The sequence below is a fragment of the Camelina sativa genome, chromosome 12, assembly GCF_030686135.1.
Source record: "Camelina sativa cultivar CO46 ecotype springtype chromosome 12, ASM3068613v1".
Lineage (NCBI taxonomy): Eukaryota > Viridiplantae > Streptophyta > Magnoliopsida > Brassicales > Brassicaceae > Camelina > Camelina sativa.
In genome coordinates this window covers 12,494,980-12,512,303 of record NC_141891.1, presented here as the reverse complement: position 1 = coordinate 12,512,303, position 17,324 = coordinate 12,494,980, and the positions used below count along the sequence as shown (strand labels likewise).

General features: G+C 35.6%; 2 protein-coding genes across 4 annotated transcripts; both read right to left on the bottom strand.

Moving 5' to 3' along the window:
• Positions 1–107: 107 nt before the first annotated feature.
• LOC104733469 (Toll-Interleukin-Resistance (TIR) domain family protein) lies at positions 108–952 on the bottom strand. Its single transcript, XM_010453049.2, is given in 2 exon segments — positions 108–424; positions 519–952. Coding segments are annotated over 2 exon segments (702 nt in total). The 3' UTR covers positions 108–156.
• A 13,769-nt stretch (positions 953–14,721) lies between these two features.
• On the bottom strand, positions 14,722–16,695 carry LOC104731556 (uncharacterized). 3 transcript variants are annotated; one of them, XM_087477804.1, is made up of 7 exons: positions 16,574–16,691; positions 16,194–16,442; positions 15,733–16,097; positions 15,616–15,665; positions 15,400–15,519; positions 14,993–15,057; positions 14,722–14,910 (listed from the first exon to the last, which is right to left on the bottom strand). In XM_087477804.1, exons 5-7 carry the CDS (start codon positions 15,514–15,516, stop codon positions 14,817–14,819), a joined length of 276 nt encoding a protein of 91 aa, XP_087333930.1. In that variant the 5' UTR covers positions 15,517–15,519; positions 15,616–15,665; positions 15,733–16,097; positions 16,194–16,442; positions 16,574–16,691; the 3' UTR covers positions 14,722–14,816. The 3 variants fall into 3 exon arrangements, with proteins under 3 accessions (XP_087333930.1, XP_087333931.1, XP_087333929.1); XM_087477805.1 differs by having other exon boundaries at positions 16,194–16,695; XM_087477803.1 differs by having other exon boundaries at positions 15,616–16,097; positions 16,574–16,695.
• Between the last annotated feature and the right edge of the window lie 629 nt (positions 16,696–17,324).

Genomic DNA, 17,324 nt, shown 5'->3' with positions numbered 1-17,324 from the left:
GAAAAGAAATCAGGCACATGTAACCTAATAAACAACAAAGATTCATCTCTTGCCTACGTAACTAACTCTGTCTGATAGACAGAGATTATTCTCGCAGTTGCCTTTGTTTCAATCAGCTCAGAATCAAGCGAAAAGCCTTCCTGATGACGAACAAAATCAGCACACTACAAACCACTGACGGATACTGAAGACATCCAAATCGGTGAAAACCAAAGGTATCATGAAATAACATATCAAAGAAGCAATAGAAACATAGAGCAACTCTTTCCCCAATCCTTCTTGAGCTTCCGGTTGTTTTGGCATGAACTAGGACATATCAAAATTGCTCCATAGAACTTCACCTTGCGGCCGTCTCGATATATTTTTGCCCTGTAGACGTCTCTTAATGGTCCTAACAATCTCCGCTACAAGAGAAGTATCATTGCTGCAAATGCAAGTAAAGTGACAGTAAACTAAACCAATCAGAACCAAAACTTTTCCAAATCTTCGTCTACATGTACTTAGAAGTAAATCGTTACCTGTAATCTTCTGAGGTGAAACCAGTGTCTGTGCAGATGAAATTCACATTTCTCATCCAATGCTCAGCAAATGGATGATCCCTTATGCCCTGAATCTTCAAAGTTTCCAGAAAAGACTCCCCAAATCGTCCGTTAAACAAATTCACGTCGTCGGTCGAAACCCTATAGAAGACAGGGATCAACACCAGTTTCCCTTCCCTACGTCGGTCATAGATCCTCACCGCTTCGTGCAAGCACAACTCTGACGCTGCGTACCTGCCTGAGAAGATCACTAGTGCAACCTTTGAGTTATCGATCGCTCTGAAAATGTGTTCCATGCCTCTTCCTCTTCGCTCGTCACTGTCTATGAAAACGTTGAACCCTTCGTCCCTTAAGGCTCTTGCCACATTCCTAATGAATCCGTCGCTTACTAGCGGTCGTGCTTGCATCGCCATTGTATTTATAAGGGATTTCTCAACTTTTCCCCAAAATAGTACTACGAACAGTCAAATTTATATAACAGTTATTTTGAAATTGATTTAAAGACACTGCTGTTTTCGAAACGATTTATTTGTCAAACTACTCTGTTCCAAGAAAATACACTATTTTCAAAAATGGTAATCTTATATAACAAGAAAGATTTTTCTCAACTTCTGCTTAGAGCATAACATCTGGCTTATTATCTAACTGACACATGTCCTCTATTATTCTTAAAGGCCATTGTTTTTACATTTTCATATTGAGCCTAACAAAATAATACCAATTACAGTCCCAACAAATATAATTGACAGCCCTTACACCCATCAAGAGGTTACGAACCAAACGCTATCGAATTCACCTGTACTCACCTTCTCACAACCATCTCCGATGTACCTTCACAAAAATCTCCTAATCCTTGGGTTTCTTTGGTTTAATTCTCCTACTCCACCACCAAATTCTAAATCATATTCAGTTTAATGTCTGTGTCAAGATCCCAAACACCTATTTGAAGTTCTGAACTGTATGTAACATTAATCCTGTCCAAAATCGTTTTCAAATTGTTTGGAATCAAATTTAAAATTTAAAAAGGGGTTTAGATATACACTACCAATTAGAATCATATGAACCATTATTATGATTATGTTATTTGTATTACTTATTACAATCTTTAAGGTAATTAAAGAATTCCATTGAAGTATATCCTTCATTTTCATCTTTACATTTACCACCCAATTATAACGTAATCAAAATAATACCAAACACCTATGATTTTATGGTCATTAACATTTCATTCCAATCCCAGATTACTCTCCCTCAACCATTGCATTAAGTTTTCTCCTTAAATAACAACCTTTGATGACACTCACCTTCTCTCTCTCACACCATGGGTAAACCTAACACAATACTCTACTCTTGATTCAACCTCCAACAAGACACACAACACTGGTATCAATAGGATTGTTGTTTGGGTCATCCATATTTGGGAAGTTCGAGACTTTCGAAGAAACAATATCTTACTTATTGTTCCTGGTAAAAATATATCCTTCCTGATAAAAATGTATATTATCTCCATTATTGTTCCTCTTGACCCCTGATTTACCTCCATTTTAACACATTCATTTCGCTTTTGTTTCAGGATTGTGCTATACAAGCTTCAGTCATTCCTAATCGTGTGCCTAAGTTTCAAGATCAATTGGTTAAAGGCTAGTTGTACAACATTAATGATTTCGATGTTGTTGCATCCTCCAACCGTTATTTTCGCACCAACCACAAGTGGAGAATTGTTTTCACAGAGAAAACGTCTTTGGAGACTGTTAAAAAATGACAATGCTCTATTGGTTTTGATTATTTTAGGTTCTCTACTTTTTCAGATTTGCTTGATATGGTAGACAAGGGTGAGGAGCTTCCAGATAAAAACCTATTTTGCATTGTTCGTATTTCTGGTCTCTTAGCTTCCACTTTGTTCTTCAGTATATGATTTATATCTACATTTACCCACTCACCAGATGTTGTTGGCCAAATATCCTTGTCTCGAACATTTGAAAACAAAGATCAGAACCACCCTTCAAATACAACTTCCAATTAATACTGACTTGCATTTTAGAAAGGTATTGGTTTTGTTTTTTTTTTTTTTTTCAGATTCGTTCTACTGTTTGTAAGTCTGTAACTGTGCAACATTTTTGGTGTTTGTTGTAGTGGTGACGACGTATACATATGCGCCATACATTTCACATCGTTTCGTATATCTGACACATGTATTCATTTGTTGTTTGGACCTAATTAAATTAAATTATTTGTAGTTTGGACATTAGTAACTACATACCCACAAAACCAAAAAAAAAAAAAATTCCTACATTTCCTTCTTATATAGATATTTTCAGTTTTGCACAAAAATAAATATATAAATATATATATACATAAATATAGGTGAAACCAAAGGACGTGCCGGAGAGATGTCTCTCTCTCTGGGCGACTTTTTTCGCGATCGTTCTCAACCGTTTCTGATCTTTCGATTATCGATCTTGTCTCCGTTTAGGAGTAATTTTACGACCGTTAATTCCTTCTCCTTTGTGTTAGGGATCCACTGCGGTGGTTTCTTTCTGTCGATTTCAATTAACCGTCAACGGAAACCGCCATGGAACGCTTATAAATCCCCTTCTTTCCCTCCTTATTTTTCATCAATCACTCATCCTTTTCCCCTAATCAACACGATTCTATACAGTATGAGCGATAATCTTCGAAAGTCTGTCAAGACTTGGATTTGGGCATTGAAGATGCCCCAATCACTCTCCCCTCTGAATTTCTCAATCGGGCAATTGCTGTGAATCGCCACACATTGGTCGTCACTCCGGTTAATCCAAGGGAGCAAAATCTGCGTGCTTTGATTCGTCAAATGCCAAGAGTTTGGGGACTGGCAGAGGAATGTGTCGGACGAATCCTGGAAGGCGGACGTGTACAATTCCGTTTCCAATCGGAGGATTCACTTAATCTTGTTCTGCGTCGAGGAACATGGTCCTTCAATGATTGGATGGTCACAACTCACCGGTGGTATCCGAACATCTCCGACAACAACATGAAAATCATTCCCTTTTGGGTTCAAATCCAAGGTATTCCGACACTATGCTTAACTAACGCTATGGCTAGATGGGTAGGCAATAAGTTAGGCTATGTATCTGAAGTTGATTATGATGAGAACGTAAACCAGACTGGGGCTGTTGGTGTTAGAATAGACTGGAACGTAGATGACCCGTTGCGTTTTCAAAAGAACATATGCTTTATTGCTGAAGAGAATACTATCATTAAGTTTCGTTATGAAAGACTCCGAAACTTTTGTACCAAATGTGGCTCTCTTAAGCATGATGCCAAAGAATGTGCACTTGGTTTTGAGGATCCTGGCTCCAACCAATCTGATAATGACAATGATGAGGATGGAGATGATAACAACGATGGAGACAAGAACATGTCTGAAGCGAATACCCTCCCATCAATGGACCCAGCGAGCCTGATCCCGGGGTTACAACGACCAACACCAGCAACTGATGCAGTTCAACGTTATGTCCCACACCCGGTTCTAAACAATGATCTACCGTGTCTGTTTGAAGACAAGGATCTGACAGTGGAAAGGTTAACCTATCTCAAGGCCAAAGCAGCCAGGAAAAACACTGCGACAACTAAACAAAGCCTCTATGGTGTAGAGAAACAGAGGAATGCATCTACTGACCAGGGCTTCTTGAAGCGGAAGAGGGTGGAGTTTGAGATCACTTTTAACAATGCAGAAGCGGCGGACGAGTTGATGGTCCTGAATCAACTCCGACAGAAGAATCAACGTACGATCTCCATTGGCTCTTGTTCGGTTAAGAATTGATTCGACGGAGGTGCGGGGGGCCCGGTACCCCCAATAGATCCAATATGAAGATCATCTCATGGAATTGTCAAGGTGTTGGTCCACAATTAACTCAATCTCGTTTAAAAAACTATGTATTACTACTAAGTGCGATGTTCTTTTCCTTTCTGAAACTCTAAACCAGTGTGATGTAATAACTAAACTTAAGTCTGATCTAGGATTTGCAAACGTTATTGTACAGCACCCTCAAGGTAGGAGTGGTGGCTTAGCTCTGTTTTGGAATGACAATGTGTCTCTCTCCTTGATTTCTAAGGATGAAAGACTCATTGATGTTTCAATAACCTATAATAAAGTTGTGTTTTATTTGTGTTGTGTGTATGGACACCCCATTTCAAGTGAAAGATATGAACTATGGGATCGTTTAGAGACTCTCTCTCACACTCGTAACAACCCTTGGGTACTCATAGGCGATTTTAATGAAATTACCTCAAACAAAGATAAGCTAGGCGGATCTTTGCGAGATGAATGGGCCTTTAGAGATTTTCGACATATGATTTCTGTTTGTGATTTACAAGATATTCGATCTAAAGGGAACCCATTCTCATGGGTTGGAGAAAGACATTCGCATACCATTCAGTTCTGTCTTGATCGAGCCATGTTTAATTCGGCTGGTGCTGCGAGTTTTCCCAATGCGGAACTACACTTTCTAGAGTTTGCAGGTTCTGACCACAAACCTATAATGCTAGACCTCAAAGATCTCACACGACATAAAAAGTGGTCTTTCCAGTTTGACAAACGGCTTCTAGATATCCCACAGTTCCAGGACACAGTTAAAGAAGGTTGGCTCTCTAGCTCAGTTTCAAACGACCTACCAATCAATCAACGTATTAGGAACTGCAGACAAGCCATGGCAAACCTGAAACGTACGAACCAGTTAAATTCAGAGCAACGAATAGTGGATATACAAGCTAAACTAAATTATGCAATGGAAAGTCTCATTCCTGACATACGAAGGACAATCCCAATTCTTCAAGATGAGCTATCCAAGGCTTACAATGATGAAGAAAAACATTGGCAGCAACTGAGCAGAAACCAATGGATGACTTCAGGTGATCGTAACACTAGCTTTTTCCATGCTTGTGCGAAATCACGTTTCGCTCGAAATTGGATAACCTCTATTAAGGATGATCAAGGACTTATTCACCAAGGAGACAAAGAGATAGGCGACCATGCTGAACTTTTTTTCAAAAACATCTATTCTACATCAGGCCACCACGTCTCTCCCTCTGTTTTTGCGGATTTCACACCAAAAGTTACTAATGAAGCGAATGAATCTCTAACTAAAGACTTTACAAATGAAGAAATCTACTCCGCTATTTGCCCGATTGGAGATGATAGAGCACCAGGCCCAGATGGATTAACAGCGAGATTTTACAAGAGTTGTTGGGAAACAGTTGGTCCCCAGGTCATCCAAGAAGTCAAAAATTTCTTTGAAACAGCTCATATGAAACCAAGTATCAATCATACCAATATTTGCATGATTCCAAAGATTGAAAATCCACAAACACTGACTGATTATAGACCAATAGCACTCTGCAATGTTCTTTATAAAATAGTCTCCAAGTGTTTAGTCCAACGACTAAAACCACATCTAAATAATATAGTATCAGACTCACAGGCAGCTTTCATACCGGGTCGCCTAATCCAAGATAACGTAATGATCGCTCAAGAGCTTATGCATGCTCTGAAGGTCCGAAAACAAGTCTCTCAAAGTTACATGGCTGTGAAGACTGATGTTAGTAAAGCATACGACCAGATTGAATGGAACTTCATTGAAACAACTCTGAAGGACTTTGGGCTCTGCGACGAGTGGATCAGGTTGATCATGGCAGTAGTAACATCAGTCAATTACTCTGTTTTAGTTAATGGGGCATCATATGGCTATATTACACCAACAAGAGGGATTAGACAAGGGGATCCTTTATCCCCCTATCTATTCATCCTCTGTTCAGATATATTGAGTCACTTGATTAAATCTAGAGAGCAGGAAGGTGATATACGAGGGATTCGTATTGGTAATGGAGCTCCAAGCGTTACACATCTACAGTTTGCAGACGATTGCTTATTCTTCTGTAAAGCCAATAAGAAAAATTGCCAAGCTTTGAAGGATGTCTTTGATGTCTATGAATACTATTCAGGTCAGAAAATAAACACTTCAAAATCTATGATCACATTTGGAAGCAGAGTTTTTGGGACTACACAAGCTCGTTTAAAATCATTACTGAACATACCAAACCATGGGGGAGGGGGAAAATACTTGGGATTACCAGAACAGTTTGGACGTAAGAAAAAAGAAATGTTTAGTTACATTGTTGATAGAGTTAAGAAACGAACTAGTGGATGGACTGCGAAGACATTATCTCCTGCTGGCAAAGAAGTTATGCTCAAACCAGTAGCATTATCCATGCCTATATATGCTATGTCCTGTTTTAAAATACCAGTAGGAATAACGTCGGAAATAGAGTCACTACTGATGAACTACTGGTGGGAAAGATCTTCACACAATTGTGGTATTCCATGGATAGCTTGGAAGAAACTTAAGATATCCAAGGTGGAAGGAGGTTTAGGGTTTAAGGACTTGGCCAAATTCAACGATGCATTACTCGCAAAACAAGCATGGAGACTGATACAATATCCAAACTCTTTGTTTGCTCGAATCATGAAAAATCGATATTACAGAGATGACACAATTCTCGATGCAAAATGCCGGAAAAATCAATCTTACGGCTGGTCATCAATCCTTATTGGTTTGGATCTTATTAAGAAAGGGAGTCGGTATATTGTCGGAGATGGCTCTTCTATAAGACTCGATATCGACAATGTCATTGATGATAACCCACCGAGACCATTTAAAATGCTCATACCTCAGGATGATTTAACTCTCCAGAGTCTAATCTCTACATCAGAACTTTTTCGAACGTGGAATGAGGAAAAGCTATTAGCATTGATACCAGTAACAGAGCATAGTTCAATACGTCGTATCCATTTATCTCAGGTACATATACACGATAAACTCATCTGGAACTATTCCCAATCAGGCGAATACACTGTCAAAACAGGTTATTGGTTTACAACCCATTACCCTTTTGATCCTGGAGATGTACCTGATCGACCGTATGGCTCTGTGGATTTAAAAAACAAAATCTGGAAACTGAACATAATACCAAAGATCAAACATTTCTTATGGCGCACGATATCACGTACTCTACCAGTCAACACACGCTTACGAACAAAAAGAGTGAACATTGACTCAAGATGTCCAAGATGTAATCAATGTGATGAAACATATCATCATGTTTTATTCTCCTGTCCTTTTGCAGTAATGGTGTGGCGTTTATCAGCCTCAACAATAATAGACATCAATCAGCGACCATTATCGGTAAAAGAGATCACTTCTGAAATAGTATCTAAATCATCACAGCTAACAGATACTTTTACTTCATTATTGCCATTTAATCTACTATGGCGTATCTGGAAAGCAAGAAACAACCAAGTGTTCAACAACTACCGGGAGAGTGCGACAAAGACAGTTCTAATGGCTAAATCAGACACAAATGACTGGATCAAAAATCATCGACCAAAGCAGTCATCGGATGCAAGCACAAACAATCTTATGAAGTGGAAACCGCCGGTATTTTCGTCAATTAAATGTAATTTTGATGCAAGCTTTGATAATAACACTAAACGGGGATCAAGCGGCTTTGATAATAACACTAAACGGGAATCATAATGGAGAGCCCCTTGTTTGGGGTGTGACGAAACTAGCCTACGCAGTCTCAGCTCTGGAAGCAGAATCAAAAAGTCTTTTGATAGCTCTACAACATGCCTGGGTTCGAGGGTATCATACACTTACTTTTGAAGGTGACTGTGAAGTATTAATCAAACTGGTGAATGGACAAATATCGAATGCAACTTGAAGGAATATACTACAAGATATAAAGCTATGGACATCAAGATTCCGACAAGTTTCTTTTAGCTTTACAAAAAGAGAATGTAATAGTGTAGCAAATGCTCTAGCAAAGTATGGATGTACTGATATGTCATATTATGTTAACTCTGTTGAAAAGCCAATTTGGCTTCTGCAATCACTATGTAATGACATTTGCTAAATCAATATAATTATCTTTTGAGGAAAAAAAAAATATATATATATATATATATATATATAGCAAAATATATATTTCAGATTTTTATCGTTATGAAGATGCATCAAACAAATGATCGATTTATCTGCTATTCTTATCAAGTGAAAATGGTTTATGATCATTTTTTGTTTCTTATTTGCTTGTGTTCTTCGTAATTTCTCACTAATCTGTTTTAAATATGAGCATGATTATGAGACCAATGACGGGGGTTCTGATTCGATAGTATTTTTTTCATAATTGATTGTATGTATTTAAATATATTTGGATCTATGTAGAGTTGCTCTTTTTATTATTACTTATACCAATTAAGTGGCTCATAAGTATCTGGTAAATAATTGTGTTATGTTTTTTCCTTAGTTTATCCAGCTGAAAGTTAAAAGATGTAGTTAATAAATACAAAAGATAAAACAATGAATGAAGAAACTCTGTTAAAAAACATATGTAATTTTTGATGGATTTTCTCTTCACTACATAAGGAAGTGGATCACTTATTTGGAGACACTACTACTGGAGCTACAAAATTATGAAGAAAAAAAAACTGAGGAAACTTAAATTAGACAGAAATTTAAATTGCCAAAATTTCAAGAAATAAATTAGCAAATTATAATGTGTGAGAATAAATTAAGGTAATCAAATTATGAAAAAGGGGGAAAACAGACAAATATTAAGAGATATATTAGGAAAAAATATTGATGTGTTTTGTGGGAAACTTAAAATATACCAGAGAGAAAAACTGCAGAAAATGGGGGTTTTATTTGGGTTATAGGGTGTTTGATTAAAGAACAATAGTGTATGTGATTTTTATTAGAGATGGTTCTCAACTGGGGAAAATGGTGTTAACATCAAAGAGACCTGCGTTTTTGACTTATTTGAAGGAAATAAGGAGAGTAAGAAAACATTTTCCTTTGTATCCTATATAGTTGATTTCTAGATAAACTAATGTTAAAATAAGCACACAATTTTTCTGTTCAGCTACATTTTTTTTGTATATGTAAACAACTATATTTTCCTCAGTCTTGATGCTATGAATTAATATTAATTTTATGTTAATCTTTTATTATTATAATATAAATTTGTGTCAAGTATTTAATATGATTTTTGGAGTGACGACACAAAAATTTTAAAAACCTGCAAATATTTAAGAAAAAAGTAAGCAACATTGCATAAGTATCGACTGTATTGAACAAGAGAAAGAAGATGACATGTGCACAAACTTGAAGTAGATTTGTATAAATTACAAGCCTGAACAAGTTGTTAGCAGTGATTTAAGACGATAAATCTTATTTTACTATATCCTTTTGTTAATTTTAATTGATGATTAAAGTTGTCGCATAAAAATTAAGATATTATATAATTTTTTTTTTCCTAAATTAAAGTATTATTAATTATCTATTATTTAAAATATACTCTCTAGATAAAAATCTGCATAATACAAATGATGATAAAATACATAAAATTAATTATGTATTAAAATTTAGAAACATCAAATAAATTTTGTATGAGATAATGAATAAGAAATAACTACTTAATTACTTCAACTAAAATTTTTTACCGAGATGTCCTATTTATTTTATTTTGTGTCAAAACATGAAGAACACATATTAAATATTTGTTTAAGAAATATTTGAACATTAAATTTTTAAAATTATATAAAAAAATTAATAAAACTATAAATAAAATATATCTCGCGCATTGCGCGAGCCTACTTCTAGTTTTAAATAAACGTTAGTTACAAATTTCCAAATGAATAATCATTATTAACAAACACATGTTTCAAAACTAGTCATACTCTGGTTGAAGAAAATACACCATTTTCGATATATTTTAATTGAAAGCAAAATTTCTAAACAACTTTCAAATTTTTATCGTATTTTTGTTTTTTAATTTAACCATAACCATACAAAAGATGATTGACTATAGAAATATTGATATAGAAATCCTGTAATTTATTTAATATGCTCTTAGTTCAGACAGCAAACAGAGTGTACTCCTGATAGAACATGTGAAATGCATTTACAGCTTCAAGAACTTGGCTCGTGAGACTGATTCTGCCTCTTATGTCTTTTGGAAATCGCATCTAGTTCACTCAACCATGACGATATACTCTTTCCATCTAACTGTAATAGCTCCTCAAAATCTGTCTCACTTGGATCAGACTGATCTTGGTCTCAGCATCCCTCACTCGGTTAAAAGACAAGTAGAAAATTTATTTCGTAAGGATTGATAATGTAAAGTAACAACAGACTAATCAATACAATAAAAAATGAAGTGTTTCTCTTCGGAGCTTGACATCTCAGATTTTGTATCGAAGTACAGACTGACACATCAATTAAAATGAATATCCAATCAAATTATAACAATTAATACAGGTAAGCTTTTTTTTTTCTTTATGTGGACAAAGCAAATCGATAGGGCTTTGTGGAACACTGCGTTTAATCCATTGCTAAATTTATGTTTTTTTTTCGTCGCCATGATACTAACATGCGACCGACTCTCTCGACCAATCTGAGCAGATCCCAGGGTGATGTTGGCCCCATCCCAGAGTTTCTGCAGGAGGTTTTTGTTAATACGTATGTGTGCTAGAGTCATAGTTTTGTATGATTCACGAATGTATGTGCGTGCATAAAGTAAATTAGACACAAGGGATTTGGTAACGGGGTTCGGTTAACCTATATCCCCGGGATCTAGTCCAGAAACCATTCACTAGAAAAGTCCGCAACCTACAATTGCTATATAGCATCCACCACTCTTTTCTAGAATTACAATAAAAGAAGAACTACTACTCATTGTCTTTTCCGACAAGTATAGATCTTCAACAAAACCATCAAAAGATCTCTCTATCTTCTTGATGGGGCAACGTCACACACATGTGTGCCTCTCTCGATAAACCCTAGATGCGCAACATTTTCTTTTCCCAATTGCGTTCTATTTATGTTCTTCAAGAACCCTACGCTCCTCATGCTTGGGCTTCCCTTTGATAACAAGGCCCATGTCACTTCTCTTATGACCTCGAAGCCCACATGGCCTTTTTCTCTCTGCAACCACTCTTCAACACTAGTTTCTTGTGTCACAAGAGACGTTTGTCTTACACATACCCATCTGTTATATTCTGTATCAACTCTTGTGTCACACACTTCCTCTGTTGCCGTCTGCATCAACATAGCTCGAGTCTAACAACCAGTTACAACTACGCCTTCAGTTTTCAACTATGTGATAAGTTCCCTTAATTGATAAATAAAGATGAAGATCGAACAAGAAGGAGAAGAGAAGGAGAAGGAGAAGAGAAGTGTATTCGGGAATTGGAGAAGGAGAAGAGAAGCTGATGATTTGTTCAATGTGTTAATAAAGATCTCGACTTTGTTAACTCGATCCTTTATCATCTTAATTGCTATTCCGTTTGGTGTTATTGACGCGATTGGATCATCTGAAGTATGGTGGATGCGATCGTTCCCGGAGACATGGCTTGATTGTACTAACTTCGAAACCTGGATTCACTCAGAAGCTCTTTGACCAGTGGCTTTCTCTTCCTGAAGCTCATCGACAGGTATCTGAGCTCTGTTTCTGCGTCAGGAAAGGTCCAAAGGTTATGACTTTAAATAATCTCTCTGCTGATGTTTTCCTCAGGTTCTGAATGATCAGACATTTGCCATAATGGTTCTAATGGCTCTCTTCACAACCTTCATCACCACACTAGTCGTAATGGGAGTCTATACAAACCAGCAAGAAGAGCCAAAAAAAAAAAGGAGAATACAAAAACAGGACGGTAGAACGAGATAACACAAACACGCAGACGCTATTCTAATGGTTCACAAAGTCCACAAAAACGGAATGCCGTTTTGGAACCGAAAAGGAGTCAATGCAGACGCAGACCAAGTGGTCGTGTTAATCAAGGTTTGTGTAAAGTTCAAATCTTTTGATAGTGTTAATTATGCATCAGTGAGAGTTACAATGATATGCTTATGTTCTGCTTAATAGTGTTAATAACAAAATAAACATCACGGTTAAACCAAAAAAAAAAAAAAGGCTTCATGTACAGTTTTTTTTAATTTTTTTTTCCATTTTTACTATGAAGAGCTATCTGAGAAGTACCAGGATATGGTGTTTCTTAAGCTTGACTGCAACCAAGACAACAAGGTAGGCTGAGTCTCTCTCAATCACTCATGCTGTAAAGTATTAGGATCATCCTCCATTTTAATCCTGGTGAGTCTTCTTTACTTACTTACTTGGTTAATGCAAGTCAGTCTGATTTTTATTTGGCGTTAATACAAAAACATTAAACATACACTGTAACTTAAGCATTGGTTCCAGCCAAAACCCGACAACTCATTGTTAGTTGTTGAGAATATATGGTGTATTTCCTTGCACTTTTTTCTTATGGTAAATAAAATGTGAACGTAGTAGCATTGCCTGATTCAAATCAAGTGAAGTGTTTTGAGACTTTATGTGATGTCTACGCTTAAGCTTAGGGAATCATATGGACATCAATAGTGATGCTGCAAGAAAGAGTCTTAACCTCATTGAATTTCTTCTTGAGTAGATCGATTAATCAATTTCGTACTTCAGTTTGGCAGTGTTATTTTGTAACATTTACTCGTCTCCGTAATTTTTGTTGTTTAGTTATGGTGTAAAATGAATGCGTGTGTTTATTTCAATCTAAATCAAGTTTTGTGGACACTTTACCACATGTAAACTTTATTTCTCTTAAACTTGATTGTTTTCCTTCTTCTGATTCATTAGCATCCTTTTGTCTTTCATTTTAATTTGGCTCTTTTCCTAAGATCTTTAAACGTTTGCCACCATTTATGATTTGAACAACTATGTTGATGGTCATATGAAATTATTTCTTCAGTACAAATAACATTTTAAACGGTGACTGCTTAAGGGTCAAGACTAATGTGCTCCTTCTCTGGCAGGTCTGGTCCGACCATCCAACAATGGTTGCAGAGCAACTGCAGGTAACTGCATTATCAACAAAAAAATGATCAAACACGAAACTGTTGGATCAAGCAAGACTGGTTCTATGTCCTAACCATTAATTCCAGCTAATATAGGCACTGCCTATTCAATTTAGGAAATCTCAATTGTGTGCTCCAGATTCAATCTTTTGTATAGAGTTATGTCTTATTACAGACTTTTGTTTTTTGCTTATTTGTGTAGCAAAAGTAAACATCAGTTTTGATATCTAACAATATCTTACATGATAATATATATATATATATATATACATATATATATATATAATTCGGTAGAAGAATATAAAGAGTTAATTTTATTGATTATAATTGGGTAAAGGAATGTAAGGGTGGTACTCCTTTGTGTGCTTGAGAAAATTTTCAAATTAAACTCTAAAGTAAGTTTTAATTATTTTAATAAGGTAAATGCAATCTAACCAGTGCAATCTAATTTTATTTATTTCAAGATAAACACCATATAAAATTAACCAGAAAAAAACAAAAAAAAAAATATAACAAAAAACAATCCCATGGCGCGGGTACTATCTTAGTATGAATAATAGTATATCAAAGGTTTTTTGCTAATTTGAGTTGGAAGATATGGATAGTTTCCAATTTCAAGGGTACTAGTTGAGACGGAGACTAATCTTAATTGGGACTGCTTTCATAACCATCTCAAAGATGATTTGACATTTAGAGAGGGAAGACAGATAAACAATTCATCATAAGAAAAACGTTTGTATCATAAGTGATTATTCTATTATTACGTTTCCATATTACCTACCTATATGAGTTAGTACATATTTGTTACCTGTTATATGATCAGTACATATTTGTTACCTGTAATATGATCGGTTTGTGGTTCATTTATGGTTAGATGGTGGGTTTTTTTTTTTGACTATTTTAAACCATGTGCGTTTATATAACACTTGCCTAATAATGTGAAAGATTTTTTAGACCTAATATGTTTTTCCGTTTCACACGACATGTTAATGTCAAGATTGTGAGACCATGAAAGATCTCCAGCCAACTCATGCTCTGCAACTGCATGCAAGCTCTCTGTTTTACGTTGACGTCAAAACCCTAGACAAAATTCGCCATGTAATTTTTGTTCTCATACGATAGACATTTTATTGCTTTCAAGTTTTATATAAAAATCATATTCATTGAGATATTATTAACAATATACTATAAGAATTTCAAGATCAGTGTACGTACTTAATTAACGAAAAAGAGAAAGAAAATTAAAATAAGAGACCATTATACTTTGATGGTGAAAATATATTGATTAATCAGTACATATCAGAAACATTCATACACCCTTAGTTCTAGTAAGAATCTAAACCGACTTAGCAAAGCCAATTCTCACAATTGGTAGTTTCTCGTAGTCATACACCGTATGAAAGGCTCGTATGAATGGCATCCCAAGTATCCTACGCAACCAAACCACAATCAGTCAGAAGATTTTTTATTTGTTTAAAACCAAAAATTTTGATTAAAAAAAAAAAAACTTACCAGAAATTATTCTTGTATCCCTTGAATCTACTTGTGCAGACATTTTTTGTAACCTTACGTATATACTGAGAACAGAGAAACCATAGTAAAGAAATCAGAGAAAAGAAACTAAAGGCATCATTAGTGGTAATTTCTTTTAGGGGTACTCTTAATAAAAAATTAAAAAATAATAATAAAGAGAGACAACAGTTGAGGAACGTTATTTCCCAGAATAACCAGAGAATCGTTTCTCTTGCCACATGTCAATCTATTACTAGTCAAATTTTTTTTTTAGATTTTTAATTTAAATATATAATAATATTAAAATAAAACTAATTAAAATACATTATATAGAAAAACCAGGTGGCGTTTCTCTGATGCTGAAGGTCTAAACGGAGGAAAAGAAAATATTCGTTCAATCAACTTACATCAAGTGGACTGACTGAGTAACTCCTTCCTTCTATTGTAAAGGTTACATCAGGCAGGTTCTCATAATTTGAGCAATTTGGTGCTGCATCGATTCTCCTATTAATGTCCTTGATCATATCCTGTATTAAATTACGTCAACAGAATTAACAAATATCGATCGTGAGACACTTAATAAAAAAAAAACTCTTTCAAAATTAGTTTTTTTTTTGTTTTACCGGTGGACCAAGAATGTTCGTAGTTCCAGAGTCAACAAACACATGGCAGCCTGTAGAGCATTTATAAGTGTCTATGGTTCCGACGAATATGTTGTTCATTTGGAAGAAGTGTCCGACCTCGTCCACGGTGACATAAACGTGCTCTCCCGTATAATGAGCTGGGTTTGTGCCTCCGAACATTATCTCTCCTCCTGCTCCAGCGTCATTAGACCTCCCATACCATATGGAGAAAATTTTCTTTTCAATCTTGTCTTGTTGCATCATCGAATCCCAGACAGGAGTAGTTTCTGTCGTAGAAATTTGAAGACTCCCAAGTCCCAATATCCCATCAAAGGATGAGTTTCGAAGTGGGTCACCTTCCGGAGAAAAACGAGCCTCTGTAAATTACTGATCAGCTATTGTAATTCCACCAACATCGACACTGTCAATGCTTAGAAAGCCTGTGAGAGAACCTGTCCCGTACTCGAGGGTTACATTTGTTCCTAGTATATATACACAATTTGTTAGGTCAAGAGATTTTTCACTATAATATATGGTTATATTTATAAACAAACTAAAAAGCAGATTTGAGAATTTACCATTTGGTTTGTAAGTGCTTGATTTTTGCGACTTGTAAAGATTGTGAGGCTTCTTGCCCTTCCAATTTCCAGATGGTACCCAAAGATCGCTGCTTCCGGTATCAAACACGACTGTGAAACGTTACCCCGGTGTACCAATTGTTATTTCTCCGTAAAAGATATCTTCGTCAGAAGTTATCATCCCCACTCCGTTTTTGTTGAATGAAGTATTATTACCCATAGTCAAACCGATTCTGACTATCCCTTGCACTGAAAAATTAAAGAGAGTTAGGTGTAAAAAAGTGTATCAACAAAATGGAATATAGTATGTAAAGATCTAACAACACTATAGTGTGAAGAATTAACTACTTTATAAAAAAAGGATCTAGCTAATTAATGACCTGCGTATGACTGGAGGAGGAAGAGACAGAAAGATGCAATAAGGACTCTTTTAAATTTTAAGCTATTCATCTCTCGTTTGTTTTTTCTTTTTAATTTTTCTTTTAATTTTTGCTGTCTGTTTAAGTTCAACTCAATGCATCTTATTATATAGAACTAGTTGGAAGGAGAGAGAACTCTGAGTAGTTGAGAGCATTAAACACTCATAGGCCTTTCATATTTACGTTCCTCTTTTGTTAAGAAAATAAACCCAAATGTTCTTCTATTCTTTTTGAAATGGAGTTATTGTTCACATGCTTATTGCATTATCTAACTATGTGAACACAAGCATTAAAAAATTAGGGAATGATAGTATAAAAAGATGATACATATTTACTACGTGCTTTGTGTCGGCTATAGACACAAAGTTGTTGGTAATAATAATAATAAAAATAACAGCTACGGTTTTAAAAGTTGTTGGTAAACAATTAGATTTTAACAGTTAAAGTTTCTACAGTCTAAGCATCTACAGCCAAATTCTCTACAGCTAAAATTTTAAAGTCAAAATTTTTACAGCCAAAAGCAACAGCCGTTACCAATCAGGCCATTAACTAGTGATAACGCGGACTTTTCAAGTTTTTTCTTTTGCTTTTATCGCTAAGAAAAATATTTAAATATCTGTATTTGCAGGACTGTTTTTTTTTTCCGAATGTAAGAAACTCATAAGATCGGATAAAGGCTGAAGCCGTATTTATCCATGAATATGCACTGTAG

Coding starts and splice junctions, on each gene's coding strand:
- LOC104731556 (XM_087477803.1), bottom strand. CDS start 15,879: ATGATGCAACAAGACAAGATTGAAAAGAAAATTTTCTCCATATGGTAT. Junction 15,058..15,399: donor ACTCAGTCAGTCCACTTGAT/GTAAGTTGATTG, acceptor CTCTGTTCTCAG/TATATACGTAAGGTTACAAA. Junction 14,911..14,992: donor GGATACAAGAATAATTTCTG/GTAAGTTTTTTT, acceptor TTGGTTGCGTAG/GATACTTGGGATGCCATTCA.